The sequence below is a fragment of the Miniopterus natalensis genome, chromosome 22 (assembly GCF_054644295.1).
Source record: "Miniopterus natalensis isolate mMinNat1 chromosome 22, mMinNat1.hap1, whole genome shotgun sequence".
NCBI classification, from domain to species: Eukaryota; Metazoa; Chordata; class Mammalia; order Chiroptera; family Miniopteridae; genus Miniopterus; species Miniopterus natalensis.
Window position 1 is genome coordinate 12,117,453 of NC_142102.1, and position 14,376 is coordinate 12,131,828.

The 14,376-nt window shown below is 58.8% G+C and overlaps 1 protein-coding gene across 1 annotated transcript; it reads left to right on the forward strand.

The window, feature by feature from the left end:
- The first annotated feature begins 24 nt into the window (after positions 1 to 24).
- WDR93 (WD repeat domain 93) lies at positions 25 to 12,876 on the forward strand. The gene is made up of 16 exons (XM_087829259.1): positions 25 to 327; positions 930 to 1,122; positions 1,678 to 1,742; positions 2,621 to 2,699; positions 3,427 to 3,542; positions 3,601 to 3,662; positions 4,376 to 4,626; positions 5,846 to 6,017; positions 6,672 to 6,742; positions 7,287 to 7,373; positions 8,266 to 8,385; positions 8,946 to 9,159; positions 9,394 to 9,457; positions 9,762 to 9,918; positions 10,230 to 10,410; positions 12,780 to 12,876. The coding sequence occupies exons 1-16, from the start codon at positions 25 to 27 to the stop codon at positions 12,874 to 12,876; spliced, it is 2,232 nt and encodes a 743-aa protein (XP_087685385.1).
- Positions 12,877 to 14,376: the final 1,500 nt, after the last annotated feature.

Consider the following 14,376-nt stretch of genomic DNA (forward strand, 5'->3'; position numbering starts at 1 on the left):
CGTCCCCCGGGGCCACCTTCTGGGATGTCGTCCCCCAGTGCAAGTCGGGCCCAGAAGATGAGGCTGCCCTTGTTTACGCAAAAGGGGCAGCTGGAGGTGCCGTCCCCGACCGAGAAGGACTGGCTGAAAGATGACGACGAGGGTTATGTCTTCAAGGACCCAGACCAGGAGCTGGATTCTCTGCCTCAGCCCTATCGAATGATCAACAAGCTGGTGAACTCCCTGTTTGACCGGTCGTGGGAAGTTATCGAGGACAGGGACAGGCTGAGGGAAGCGGAGCTCAGCCGGATCAAGCCCACCGTCTACCTTCCAGTTTTTGAAAACAAGGTATGGAGCCGCTGACCGGGGATCCCTGTTTCTCCCGAGTGTTAATAAAATGGAAAACACCTGATCCCGGGGAGGATTTCCTAACCGGGAACCTTCATTCAATGAGACGGCTGCATTTTTTGGAAGATTCTAGGCATGCCGATGCTGATAGAAATGCATCCCTAGTCACTGTCTGGAGAAATGGGTGCTCTGGCTAATCAAGGATTACACAGGTCTTTTATATTCAGCCTCTGTTGGTTTAAAATCTTTCTGAATGTAGTAATCGCCCTGTTGCCTCAGCGATAGCTCTTTCCGCAGCCATTAGAGATGAATGAAGAACAGGGAATGGGGCCGCTTGTCCACACCTCACAGTGCCCAGGCCCACACTCAGTGTAGTGCCAATGCATTTACCTCCACTTCTTCGTTTTCTCTGGCCCCTTTCCCCTAAAAGCAAAGTGCTATGACCTCCTGACACGTGGGCGGATACGTAGAGGAGCCCTGTCCTTGGGGATGGTATCATGTCTAGGAAGGGCCCACTTCCCTCTTTGAAATGTTAATGTTGTATTACTTGCAGATGGTGACAGCTGTTAAATCATTCCTTTCTTCTCTGCTCGTTTTCCCAGCTCAGCAAAATGCCAAAATGTATGGCTATTTCTCAAGACTATGCGTTTATTGCAGAAGACAAAGGATTCGCCATCTATAACCTGTACAGTGCACAACAAATATACGAATGCGAGAAACTTAAGGTCGATGTCGTGTCCATCTGGGCCACAGATTTGGGGAGCGAGACTCTTATTGCTCCTTTGGATGAAATGGGTACTTGTCCTTCATCTTCGTTTTAGCCTGATTTACGCCTACCTGTAGAGTGCCCTTCGATTTCATTTCCTTCCCAGGTCTGGATGGGGCCAGGCACTGGCACGTTCTCCCTGGTCACGTAGTAGCGACACACACCCACAGAACAGAGAAATGTGCCAGGCACTCTCCCAACATTTCACATACGTAGCTCATTTAACCCTTACGACAGCCCTGGGAGGTTAAGATTTTCAGAAGAGGCAACCGAGGCATGGAGGTTAAGTAATGTACTTGAGGTAACACGGGACATAAAGGGCGCAGGCAGGATTCGAACCAGGGGGTGTGACCCCAGAGTCCACCGCCTGTGGGCACTGGGCAATCCTGCCGCCCACATAAACCAGGGCTTGCTTTCCCCCCTCGGCCTCAGGACGAGCCAGGCCCTCACGGGCAGTGGGGGCCCGGGAGGAGGCCCGAAAATGCAGGAGTGACCACGCCAACCTCAGGAAGTCTGAGGGAAAGTCCCAGGTCTCCTCTGGCTCACCTGTCTGCCTTACATTCCTCCTGATTTTCCCGTTCCAGGTATCATTAGGCTGTTTTATCTTTGTAAGGATGGTCTTTTCTTCATCAAAACCATCAATGAAGTGGTAAGTGCCTAGAGCTGGGCCACGCGCTGTAGCCGATCAAGTTTACTTTTAAGAGGGAGGCGGTGACAGCTGTCCCAGAACAGCAAGACGCAGACACCCCCCTGGTCAGACAGACTTCTCCAAAACAGACCATCAAAAATCCCCAACCATCAGAGGGTAATGCTAAATAAAAACATATATATGTGTATATCAGAGTATATAAAGAACTCCAAATCAATAACGAAAAGACAACTCAATAAAAAATAGGCAATAGGCAAAAGACTTGAACTGACACTTTACAAAAGAAGATATCAAGTAACCAACTCTTTTAAAGTGCATAATACTGACCGGCTCACGTGGCTCAGCGGTTGAGCACTGACCTATGAACCAGGAGGTCTCCGTTCAATTCCCGATCAGGGCACATGCCCGTGTTGCAGGCTCCTCGACCCCCAGCAGGGGGCGTGCAGGAGGCAGCCGATCCATGACTCATCATTGATGTTTCTCTCCCTCTCCTTCCCTCTCAATGAATAAAAACATTTAAAAAAATAATAAAAGTTCCTAATAAGATTAGTTAACAGAAAAATGCAAAATTAAATCACGAGATACCACTGCACTCCTGCTGCAATGCTCACAGTGGGAAAGACAGGGCATGCCGACAGCCGATGGAGACGTGTCGCTGGTCAGAGTGTGAGGTGGCCCACCTGCTTTGAAAAGCCCGTAGTTTCTGATAAAGTTGAACCGATGGCTCATCAACTGCATTCCTAGGCATTTACCCAAGAGAAATAAAAACACGTGTCCACAAAGAGGCGTCTTTTCATGCCCCAAGCTCTGAAAGGGTTTATGTAAAACCGGGGTGAGAGCCACGCCAGCCCTGACATGCACCCCCCTCTCCTTTCCAGGAGGACGCCAGCAAGCAGACCCCCTGTGTGAAGATGGAGATCTCTCACGGAGGGGACTTTGCAGCCTTCCTCCTACAAGGCAAGATTAACCGGGGGCTGTTAAAAAAAGCCCAGATTTGCAGTGTCTGCTAGATAATCACTTTTTCCCCCAAGCCTCTTATTTATTTTTAAATGTTTTTGTGGGTTTTTAAAATTGACTTCAGAGAGAGAGAGAGAGAGAGAGGGAAACATCAGTGATGAGTCATTGATCGGCTGCCTCCTGCTCGCCCCCTACTGGGGAGCCAGAAGCCTGCAACCCCGGCATGTGCCCCGACCGGGAATTGAACCGCGATCTCCAGGTTCATAGGTCAATGCTCAACCGCTGAGCCACGCCAGCCGGGTCCAAGCCTCTTACTTAGAAGTAACTTACAGGAGAATTGCAGAGTCCCCTATACCCTTCCCCTGCTTCCCCGGGACCCACGTTTCGCATAACCACCATGCATTTCTCAAACTCAAACCAGTAACATTGGTCTCATGCTATTAATTACGGATTTTTTTTTTTTTCTGATTTCACCAGTTTCCCACTAATCCAATCTTTTTGCTCCAAAATTCAATCCAGGACCACCACCACATTGCGTTTAGTCATCCCATCTCCTCAGTCCACTCCTAACTGGGACAGTCTAGCTCTCCAGGAGCGAGGACCCCACTGTTTGGGGGGGGGGGGTGCTGGTCTCCGTGTCAGGGGTTCCGAGGAGATAGGCCGTTGCTCAGAGGACACTTGGCGCCTGCCTGCTGTTGCTCAACGGGCCCTTGGTTTCCTAACGCAGGAGCTGGAGACACTTGGCTGGATGTGTACAAGTTGCCCAAGGAGTCTTGGCTCAAGGAAGTGGAGCACCCCCAACTCCCTACCAATCCAAAGAAAAAAGTCAGACAGCCGCAAATGGTAGGGAGACATCTGTCTTTAACGGCTGCGTTCCTCCCTCCCCTGGTCCCACATCCAGCCAAACCCTCCTCGGAATTTCAAGATGAGCAGGGCCTTCTGGAGGCCGGCCTTCTGGAAGCCGTAAGAGAGGAGAGCGGGGACACTGGCCCATGTCTCCCAAACCCATTCGCTCTGTTCGAAATCAGATGTTAACGAGCAGAGTGTCTTCCGAAGCAGGAGTCTCAGTATGTCCCGTGTCTGGGTGTCGCCTCTCCACCCGGGACTCCCAGGCATTTCTCTGGGAGGAGGGCCATTCATCCTGCCTCCTGCCTCCTGCCTCCAAGTAATTTCCCTTCCCCTTGGGGCTGAAATAACCCCCTCATGCCTCGCATCCGCCTGCATCCTTACGGCTCTCCCTTCCCCATCCTCACTGTACTCACACCGATTTTCTGTCTACTTAGTCTATCAGTGATTGAAAGATGGGTGCCGGAATCTCTAAGACTGTGGATTTCTCTGTTTCTGTCACTTCTAGGAGTCTTTGCTTCGTGCACTTTGAAGTTCTCTCACTAGGTGCACAAACATTTAGAGTGCTACGTCCCCTCGATGCATTAACTATCTTTGTTCAACGGCCTTCTGATCCCTGGTCATATTTTTTGCTCTGAAATCTGGAGTGTCGGGTATTGACGGAGCCACCCCAGCTGTCCTCTGATTCGTTTTACAAGATGTTATCTATTTCTATATTTTTAATGTATTTGTGTCTCCACATCTAAATGAGTTTCTTTTTGACAGCATATACTTGGGTCTTGCCTTTTTATACACTCCGACAAGCTCTGTCTTTTACTTGGGGCATTTAGGCCATTTACATTTAATGTGGTTAGTGACATGTTTGGGTTTAAATCTACCACTTCCCTGCTGACTCTCTATCGACCCACCTGTTTTCCCTCCTTCTCTGCCGTCTTTGGAATGACCCTGTTTTGTATCCTCTGCTGTCTTATCTCCTCTGCCTTTTCCTTACAGCAGGACGTAAGCATTAATTTTAAAGGAGACGTGAAATTGAGTCTTCCAGTTCACGTAATGAAGATCAAACCCCCCAGAGCGATCACAGGTCAGCACGATTCGACGAACACTCTCTTTCGTTGATCGCTCAATGTCTCTGTCTTTGCCTTTTCCCACATTTCCCATCTTTTCCACTTATTATCAGCAATATCTAAACTACAAGTACAGTTCTGAGGAGGAAACGTGTTTTTAAGTCGTACACTCTGGGACCTAAGGACAAAAATGACAAATGTCAGGGATACAGTTCACTAGTAAGAGCTGGGAGGTCAGGAAAGAGACACATCTCTCCTGAGCGCCGGCTGGAGTTCACTCGTTCCCACGCTCCTGGGGTAGTTCATTCACCAGCACAGCAAGTCCTTACTCAGTGTTGCCGGCAGGCTCTGCAAACGTAAGCGGAACGGTGTGTCGCGAAGTCAGCTTGGCCCTACGCGAGTCCATATAAGCAAGAGTTAAGTTCCTACAGCACCTTGTCAGCGTTACAAGGAAACGACGCTTAATAAAACAACGTTATCTGAGGACCTGCTGTATTTGCTGAGTGCCGATAATGCACCACACACAACGATGAGTGGGGAGACTGCGAGGAAATCACCACAGCGGGATGTGGCCGGCGCAGCAATAGGAGCATCCAGGACATGAAAACCCAGAGGCGGGAGTGACCAGCTCTGCCCCGGGAAAGGCAAAGGCTTCTCAGAGGGAGGGACGTCTGGGGAGGTTGTTAAGAACCAAGGGGAGCTGGTCAGGAGGAGCAGAGGGGAGTCCACTGTGGGCAGCGGGTCCACAGTGCATCCTTTCCGCACCCACACGACCTCAGAGACGGAGCTACGAGAATGCTCCCTGCAGCGTTGTTCATGGAGGCAGAAGGCGGGTTAGGTAACGTCGGGCACACGCATACAGAGGAACGCTTTGCAGCCATTAAAAACCAGCTGGGGGGCCCAGAAGGCCAAGAAGAGCCAACTCACGCTTGTGAAAGACCCTGACAATGCGACTGGCTCCATCAATATTTATTATAAAGCTACAAATATATATATTTATGCAGATCGAGTGATCAAGAGAGACAGAGCTGCAGTAATTAAGATATAACGACAGGTGTGGGGGGGGGCCAGGAGCGAGGCCCGGAAAAGCCTGGGCTCCAGGACGGGTTTCAGGGCGAGGCCGGATTTCTGGGGAGGAGGGATTCTGCAGGAAGCTGGGGAGCATGGAGGGAGGAGGGGAGACTCGGGAAGGGGGAGCCCGATGGTCCGACCGATTCTGGAGTCTTTTCAACCCAGGTACCGCATTCAAGAGCCCCCTGGAAGTCTTCGCGAAGATCGAGGGCTGCTACGGGCTGGGCTCGGGGCAGAACCACTTCATCAAGGACAGCCAGTGGGAGCAGCAGGCCGCCCTCTTCAACGCCACCTACAAGAAGTACCTGGACGGGGACTGGGAGGAGGAGCCGCACAGGTGAGCCCCGCACCCGCTCCCGGGACTCCCCCCCCCAGGTTCTCCCAACGACCTGAATTAATCCGGGGTCTAAAAGCTCCTTCCAGGTGGGGGCATTTTTCCGGGAACCGCAGCAGGTCACAGTCTTAGGGCTGAGCCCCAACAGCGGCCAGCTGTGCCCTGGGCGGGAACCAGCAAGGCCCCGGGGTGCGCTGCCCAGCAGGCCAGCCGTCAAACCGCTGGTCCCTGCCCGTCGTGAGAGCGCTCACGGCATAAAAAGCTACAGGCCCTGTAAGTCAGGAAACTGGGGCTTTCGTTAAAAAAAAAAAAAGCCAATTTTTTTCAGCACACTGCTGGCTGCACTGCCCCCAAGATGAGAGAGCATTTGTGCACATGGCCCAAGTCTGGTCATGAAGGGTCTTCCCAAGGTCAGAGGCCGCTCTGCCCAGCACTGGGCACTGTCCCCGGCCTGGAGAGGCTCCGGCAGCTGTGCCCGCCCTGCCCTCACCGGCTCCCAGGGTCTGCACCCACCAGGCCCGGCACACAGAGTGCAATTTGCCTGGTGGCTCTGGACCCCGGGAAGGTCCATCCTGACGACCCATTTCCGGTCTGGTACCGAGACCGCCAGCCTGGCTCCCTGCCCAGGGCTCTGAGGCATGTCCCCTTCTCTCCCAGCCTGGCCACGTTCCACTTCCTCCTCCCCAGCTGCATCACCACGGTGCCCACAGAGGTCAAGATGCCCTCAGGTGAGTGAACACGAGGCAGGCGGCTGTCCTGGGCACCTGGCTAGCCGCCTTGGGGACACGGCTCGGCAAGCCCTCCTGCAGGCGCTCCCCACAGCGAGCCCGGCGTGGGGTGGGGGGTCGACAAGGTGGAAGGCGGTGAAGCCATAGCCGCGCTGCTCCCGGCTGGACCGAGGTCCCGGTGCCCTGAGAAGGGGCTGGCACTGTCTTCGGGGAGCAGCCTGCCTCAGGAGGGTGCGAGCACGCAGCTCGCCAGGCCACTCTGGATGTGAATTCGCTTTGTACAAGATGCTGTTTGAAATACGGACAGCCAGGTGGACACGAACGCCCTAGGGGCTGTGAGCACCGTCCCTTCCCCGGAGGGCGAGCTGGCCCGGGACAGCCCTCCTGGGGGTGCCCAGCCCCTCCTCCCCCCGTGTGGGGTGCTGCCCATGAGGACAAACCACTTCCGATCTCAAACCTGCTTCCTCTTGGGCAAACGCTGTCCACACCCACCAAAGGCCACCCAGACTCCTGCGTGACCCCCTCCTCTCCTCTCTCCCCCCAGGGGTGCCCTGCGTCCTCGGCGTACACTGGACGGGCCGCCACAACTTCTTCCTCTACTCACTGAACAAAACCCTGAAGGATAAACTTGGTGCCTGGCTGGGCCGGAAGGCAGCCCCCTCGGGGGGCGCGGGGGCGGTGCCGTGGCCCCCTTAGGGCTGCCCCTGAACTGACCTGCTGCTTAAAGACAACGCACAGGTCCCCAGGGACAAAGCCCAGTCAGGTCCCCGGGCTCCTAGGCCTTGACCTCAGGAAGCCAGAGCCAGTCCCGCCCGGCTGCCTGCGAGCTGTGTAGGCTCCGGCCAGTCGCCGGACGCCCCCCGCCCCCCACTTCTCCCCTGAAACACAGAGCTGATCACCGCACCATCCTACCTACTGCTCGCGTTGGCCGCGAACAGCAAAGCGCCAAGCTCCCGAGTGGGCAGGGAAGCTCTTCACCATGGAAAGGCCCTTAGGCGGCCGGCTGCTGGGTTCTCGCGAACCTGCGAAGGCGGTTCCACCAGCAGGTTCCCTTGGAGATAACTCCTTGGGCGCCAGGCTTACGTTGCAGCTGAGAGCCAAGTCCCAGAGTAACCCCTACGCAACCACAAAGGCAGGGTCCCTCCTTGCAAGGCAGCCAGGCTCCCAGTCTGGCCTCGGGTCCTGCCTGCCCGCGCGAGCCTGGGCAAAGCGGTCCCTTCTCCGCCTCAGCCTCCTCGCCTGTACAATGGGCCCGCCTCACGGGAGCCTTGTGGGAGTTAAAGCGAAGGAGCGCGAGGTGCTTCCCGCAGCGTCAGCACGCCAGCAGGCGCGAGGCCTGTCCTGTCACCCAGGGGAAGGAGATGGCGCCCCACGGGCAGGGAGAGGGGGCGAGTCAGACAGGGGCTCTGCCCACGCCCCAGGCGGGCACCCGTCTGGGTCTCAGCTTGAGCCAGTGGAGGCGATGGCGGGTGTGGGGTCCGGGGGGTGGGGGGGCAGCCCGGTGAGCGCGTTCTCCCCGCTAGACCCCGAGGGCGTGTGGCCCTGTGCGGCGCCCATTGCTGTGTCTCAGCTCAGCGACTGCGGCTCCTACCTGGTGCTGGCCTGCGAGGACGGGGTGCTCACGCTGTGGGACCTGGCCGAAGGTGAGCCCCGGCCCTGCCCAGCACCGGGGTGCATCTCCGGCTACCGAGACTCGGGGGGGGCTCCGAGCTCCCGCAGGCTCTGGGCCTCCTGTCAGCGCCTCTGCTCTGAAGGGCCCCTCGGGGGGCTGGCCCTGCTCTCCCCTCACTCATCCACTCCACAGACATTCGTATGGGTTCCCCCGAGGCCCTGTGGTCAGTGGCGAGCCCTCCTCACCTGGGCTGTTTACGTCTGAGGGACTTGGGGGTGGTTTCAAGCAGGGAGACGCTCTCCCCGCGGTGCTGAAGGCCCCCCTGAATTTTACTGACGGCACCCACGGCGGCAGCATCCTAGCGAGAGCCATTTCGAGGGCAGGGGAGTGGTCACAACCTCACCCCCCTTCCCGATAGCTTGCTTCCCTTTCTGGATACTGATAAATTCTTGACTCGGGCCCCCCAAGGGCTCGGTTCTACCCAGCCAGCTCCCCCCACTTAGAGGGAGTCCCTGGAGAAGCGCCCCGCTCACCGCGTGACTGTCCTCCCGTCCCCCCCTCCTGACCTGCACGCGCGGCTCCCCCCTCCAGGGTTCCCCCTTGGGGTCGTCGATCTGCCTGAGGGGTGCTCCTGCCAAAGCATCCACTTCCTGAAATACTTCCTGGTCCACGAGGGGCGCAACGTGTACCCCGAGGGCCCGGTGAAATCCCAGATGGCGTGCGTGGTGCTGTGCACGGACGCGTCCCTCCACCTGGTGACGGCCAGGGGAGCCCAGGGACCCGCTGTCAGCGTGCTTGTGGAGAGGTCGGTGGCTCGCGGGCGAGACGGGAAAGCCTTCGTCCCCGGGGAGGGTGGGATTACTTGCGCACCCTCCCACCCGCAGACGGGTGCGCTGCTCCCAGGGTCTGCTGCTGCGGACAGTCCTTGGCATATCTCCTGACGCTTACGTACAAGGCCTTACCCAGGACGTACGCCCGGGGAGGGGAGCAGAGCCGCAAAACCGCGAGGATGAGCGTCCGTGTGTCCCGTCTCCCACAGGCCCGTCAAGCACCCAGAAGAGGCTGTGTGCGCGGTGGCCCCCGTCCCCACCTTACCCGGCACCGTAGGTCCCCCGGCCCTCCCCTCCCTCCCCCTCAGCGACCGTTCACGCCTCCTGCAAACATCTGCTCAGGGCCTGTCGTGGCCCATGTGCTAGACTGGCCCCGGTGTCCGCAGATAGAAAGACAAAGCCCCTGCCCTCGCGGAGCCCGCAGTTGGGTGGAGAAGGCGCTGCCCTGAGTGGGCTGGGGGCCGCGTGCCCGAGAGCACCCGAGCGCTCCCCGTTTTCCGGTCCCTTCCCTGCTCGGGGCTCCACGCCGGGAGAGGGCTGGCAGGGACGTGCCCGTGGGTCCCCCCTCTGCTCCCAGGTGCTGACCTTCTCCAGGGCGGGCGCCGTGCACCTGCTGGACGTGACCCATCTTCACATCGTCTGTGCCTTTGAGCTCCCCAGGCCCTACCGCCTGGCGGAGCCCAGGAGGCCCCTGTTTGTCGCGTCTCGGCACCACCCCTACCTCCTGCTCAGAGGTACAGACGGACCGGGGACCACGAGGGCACTGCCCAGACCTGGCTGTCCCCTGTTCTTTCCCTCCCTTCCTCAGTCCCCACCCAACGGCTCCCCACTCTCGGTCCCGGGCCACCGCAGCCCCCAAAGCCCCCATGAGACGCTCAGGTGAGAGCCAGGCAGGTCTCCTGTTCCTCCAGGCCCCGGGAGCCCCTCCCGGCTCAGCCCCGACGACCCGGACTTGACAAGCAGAGAGTGGACCCCGGGCCCGAGCGGGCCGGAGGCCACAGGGAAAGTAACACGTCCACGGGCGCGTGCCCTTGTCTTGCCTCAGGAGACCGTCCAGACAGGGCCAGCGACACCCAAAGCTCCGTCTTCTACTTTCATTTCGAGTCCTACCCGCTCCTGGAGAGCATCTCCAGAAGGTGCAAGATCTCCCAGGCCGACCTGGACGCCGCGTGCTTCCCGCAGGCCCTGCCCTTGGAGAAAAGATGCGAGAACTTCCTCCGGAAGAGGTAGGGCCCGTGCCTGGGCCTGGCCCGGGAGAGGAACAGCGGGGCTGGTTTGAGGGCGAGGCGCTTCGGGCGTTGAAACCCTCCCCTCGCACTCCGATCCCGGTCCGGTGGGCAGGAAAGGAGGGCTGGGTTCAGGCTGATGGGTAAGCAGGGGGCCCAGTCTGCGCTTTTGGGTCGTTAGGCGCAATCGGGGCCAGAGAGCCAGGGCCTGGGGGCCAAATTCAGCCCACAGCCGTCTGGGCGAGTGAAGGGAGCTTCCCCGGGACACGCAGTCGGGCCGCCCCATCCACACGGCGCCTCTGGCTGCTCGTGAACAGTCAGAGCAGAGACCACAGGACCCAGAGAGCCCAGGGTCCCAGACCCCTTCCCTTTGCCCACCATCTGGACGCCACCCTGGGTGCCGGGCGTTCTGCCTCCTCCTGCCCCTTCCCGCGCCCCGGACCTGGGTCCTCGGCGGGCGCAGCAGCCCCAGCTGGCAGGAACCGTCACTGGGATCTAATCATGGCCCCTGTGTCGGCCCATCTCCTGAACTGGTCCCTGCGACGAGCTGGGAAACACCGCGACCTAACGACGACTTTCCTGCCCTGCGTGCTCTGGGTTACCCGGGGCTCCCCCACCCCGCTTTATTACGAACACTTTCAAACATACAGCAGCTTTGAGAAGAATTTCGGTGAACACCCCGCCTACTGACAACCCGGGCCCGTCCCTAGCGTTTCACTCTCGCTGTTAACCACACGTATCCCTGCGCATCCGAGGGAGTTTAATCCTGCCTTATTGTTTTCCATTTATAGCTTGTGTCTGAAAGTTTCCACGGGCCCCTAAAACTAGGCGAAACTTTAAGTCAATGGGCTCATGTGGCAATCGAGTCGGAGTTTCAGACCTGCAACAGTCTGCCCAAACTGTTGTTACGAAATGTGCCCCCGGGACTTTCGTCAACCGCAGCGCGGAACGGAGCCCGCCTCGGGGCTCTGAAAGGAGGCCAGTCCGTGCCCCGTGTGCCAACAGCCTCCCACCGCGCCCCCAGCCCTGGCCTCCGGGGCACCGTTTCCCTCTGGTCCCACTCCCTGTCTGTCCTAGTGTCTGCCACCTCCGGCCAGGTCAGACTTTTGACCACGAGAGAGAAATCTGGGGACACCAGGAAGCAGACGGAAACAGAGTCTGTCTGTCTCTCCCCCTTAATTGCCTGTGGAACGCAGGCCGGGCATGGCCCAGGTTCTACCCACCCAGCTTTCTGCCATAAGTGGGCTTCTGGGGTGACCCAACAGACCCAGGGCCCACAGGCACACGGCTTCTTTGGTGGGGGGCTGGGCAGGCCCTGTGTGGACACCGGGTGACACTGAGGTGGGAGGAGGGGGTCAGGGATGGTGTTCGCACCCCCTTTATTCCTACCCTTGGGGAGGAAAGGGTGGGCCCAGCCCAACTTTCCTTGGCCGTCCTCGAGAAACAGAGGGACGACTCCCTGGAAAATGATCTATAGACGCACAGACCCCAAACGTGCCGACAGGCTCCTCGAAGTCGAGGGTTTTGCAAGGGACTGCAGGTGCCCCACGCACTCGAAATGCACAGGAACATGCACTTATTTACTATTAAAAGAAAACGCACAAAAACCCACCCTCTTATTTGCTTGAAAGACCAACTCAAACCCTTCATCTCCTGGGAGCGCTGCCCAGCGGGCCGGTCTCCTCCTCCCCTCGGTGGCGCGCAGATGCCTCCTGCCCCAAGTGCTCTTTCACTCTGTCACCCTCACTCCCTGGGGACAGGGATGGGCCACTGTGGCCACTGTGGCCTCCCCAGCACTTGCACCAGTGTCTGTCACTGGCAGATGCGCAAGAAACGCTTACGAAACGGCACATTGGCATCCGGACGTGTCTAACACTGGCCCGTGGGCACAGACTCCAGGTCCCGAGTTCGCTGTGCCCTCTGTCACTGTCCACCTTGTGGTCTGGAAGCCCCCCCTTGTCCACTTAGTACAGGTGTTTCCGGTGCCCGAGTCCCGAGGGCACAGAGACGACAGACGTGTGTCCTTGACAGAGTTCCTGATTTTTTTTTTCTAAATATATTGATTTCAGAGAAAGGAAGGGAGAGGGAGAGAGAGAGAAACATCCATGATGAGAGTCATCGATGGGCTGCCTCCTGCACGTCCCCTGCTGGGGATCGAGCCCACAACCTGGGCCTGGGCCCTGACCGGGAATCGAACTGCGATCTCCTGGATCCCAGGTCAAGGCTCAGCTGCTGAGCCACGCCCCGCCGGGCCAGAGTTCCTAATTTTAGCACAGCGTGCTCACGGTCCACCGAGGGGACCTGGGGGCTGGGGGCAAGGCACAAAGTGGGTCCTTCTCATCTCCAGCCGTGTGGCTTCTGGTCTCCAGGTTTCAGAAGCTGGAGAACAAGGTGAAGGAGCAGGAGCACTGGACCCGGCTGCGGAGGTACTCCCTGCTTCTCCAGAAAGAGGCCGTCAAGAAGTGACCGCCACCGCCCGGGCTCCCTGGAGAGGTGTCGCGGCAGGCAGGCCCGCTTCCCCGGGAGGCCCCGAGGTGAAGGACACGGCGGCAAAGGGCTGCGGCTCAGTCCGAGGGGCCTGAACTCGCAGTGTGTGGCCTCCAGAGCCAGAACCGGGAGAGGGACTATTTTGGGGGGTTCAATCACTATGCTGCTTGTCAGAGCCCTCAGGAGGACAGATTTGTCACCCAAATAAACGGAGAGATTGTTTCCAGACTCCAGAGTGGCTGTGGGGTGTTCCCACCCTGTCCCCACCGGGCAGGGCGCAGGCCTCGTGAAGACCACCCACCTGCGGGGCCCAGGACAGCCACGTGGCTCAGATGAGCAAGACACCCAGCCGGCCCGGGCACCGGGAGGCCCCCCCCTTCTTTTCCCTGCTCGCTTTGGAGATACAGAGGCTGGGCTCAGAGTGGCTGAGTGGCTGCCGGAGGTCACACAGCTGTGAGGGGCAAAGGTGCAGGTCGAGGGGGGTCGGGGCAGCTCCAGGGCGTCGCCGCCTCTCTGAGGACACCGCGTGGTGCCTGTGAGAACTGCGGGGGGCTCCGAGTCCCAGGCCCCAGGATGAACTGCCCCCCGCAGGCTGCATGCCGGGTCGCAGGGTCGGTGACGCCCGTTCTCCTGTGTCCCCACCCACCTCCTCCCCGGGTCACACACTTGCTCCTGGCTGGCGGGACAAGGCGCTGGTACTGACTAGCTGAGCGTCCCCTGATGAAGGGGTCCCCAGCCCAATGCTCCCCTTCCTCTGCCTCCCCCACCAGGCCCACAGTGTGAGGCCGGCGTGTCCTTGAGTACGATCGACGGGCTTAGCTGCCCCTCCTCAGAACACCGGCCCACACGCAGTCGGCGCCCAGCAGCACAGTTCCTGCCCCTGTGCACGAGAAGCTCTACTTTACACCAGAGACGCACGCACACCTGCCTGCGGGGGCCGTCCCAAAGACCGGATTTGTCACCTACCACCCACACGTGTCCCCACCCCAAAAGCCATGTACTAGTCTCGTGAAAGATCCCCCCACCTTCCACGTCCTGATCTACGCAATAGCACACGCCCACCTGCCTTACCCTGGCGCCGAGGCTAAAAGGACTGGAAATCAGACGGCGGATCTAATGTCCAACACACAGAGCCTGGCCCTGGAAATGTCTAGAAATGTCTGCTTCTCCCTCACTGGAGTTCGAACCCATCAGGCTGTGCAAGCGCTGTGACCGGTGGTGACCAGAGTCAGCAGGCCGGCCCACCCAGCCCGGCCGGCCCGGCGGGCACCCGTGCTGATGTGGTCACTCTCACTCCCACCTTCCATACCCCGCTCTGGCCCAGGGCACGCTGCCAGGGCCCCAGGTGAGGGGAGACACCCGCCAGCCAGCACCCTCCGTCCTTGAGACAGGCTGGTGCTCGGCTGTTACCGAGGCAACGCGCCAGGACGACCCAGGCTCTGGAGTCACATCTGGGGCCCAATCCCAAGGCTGCCGCGG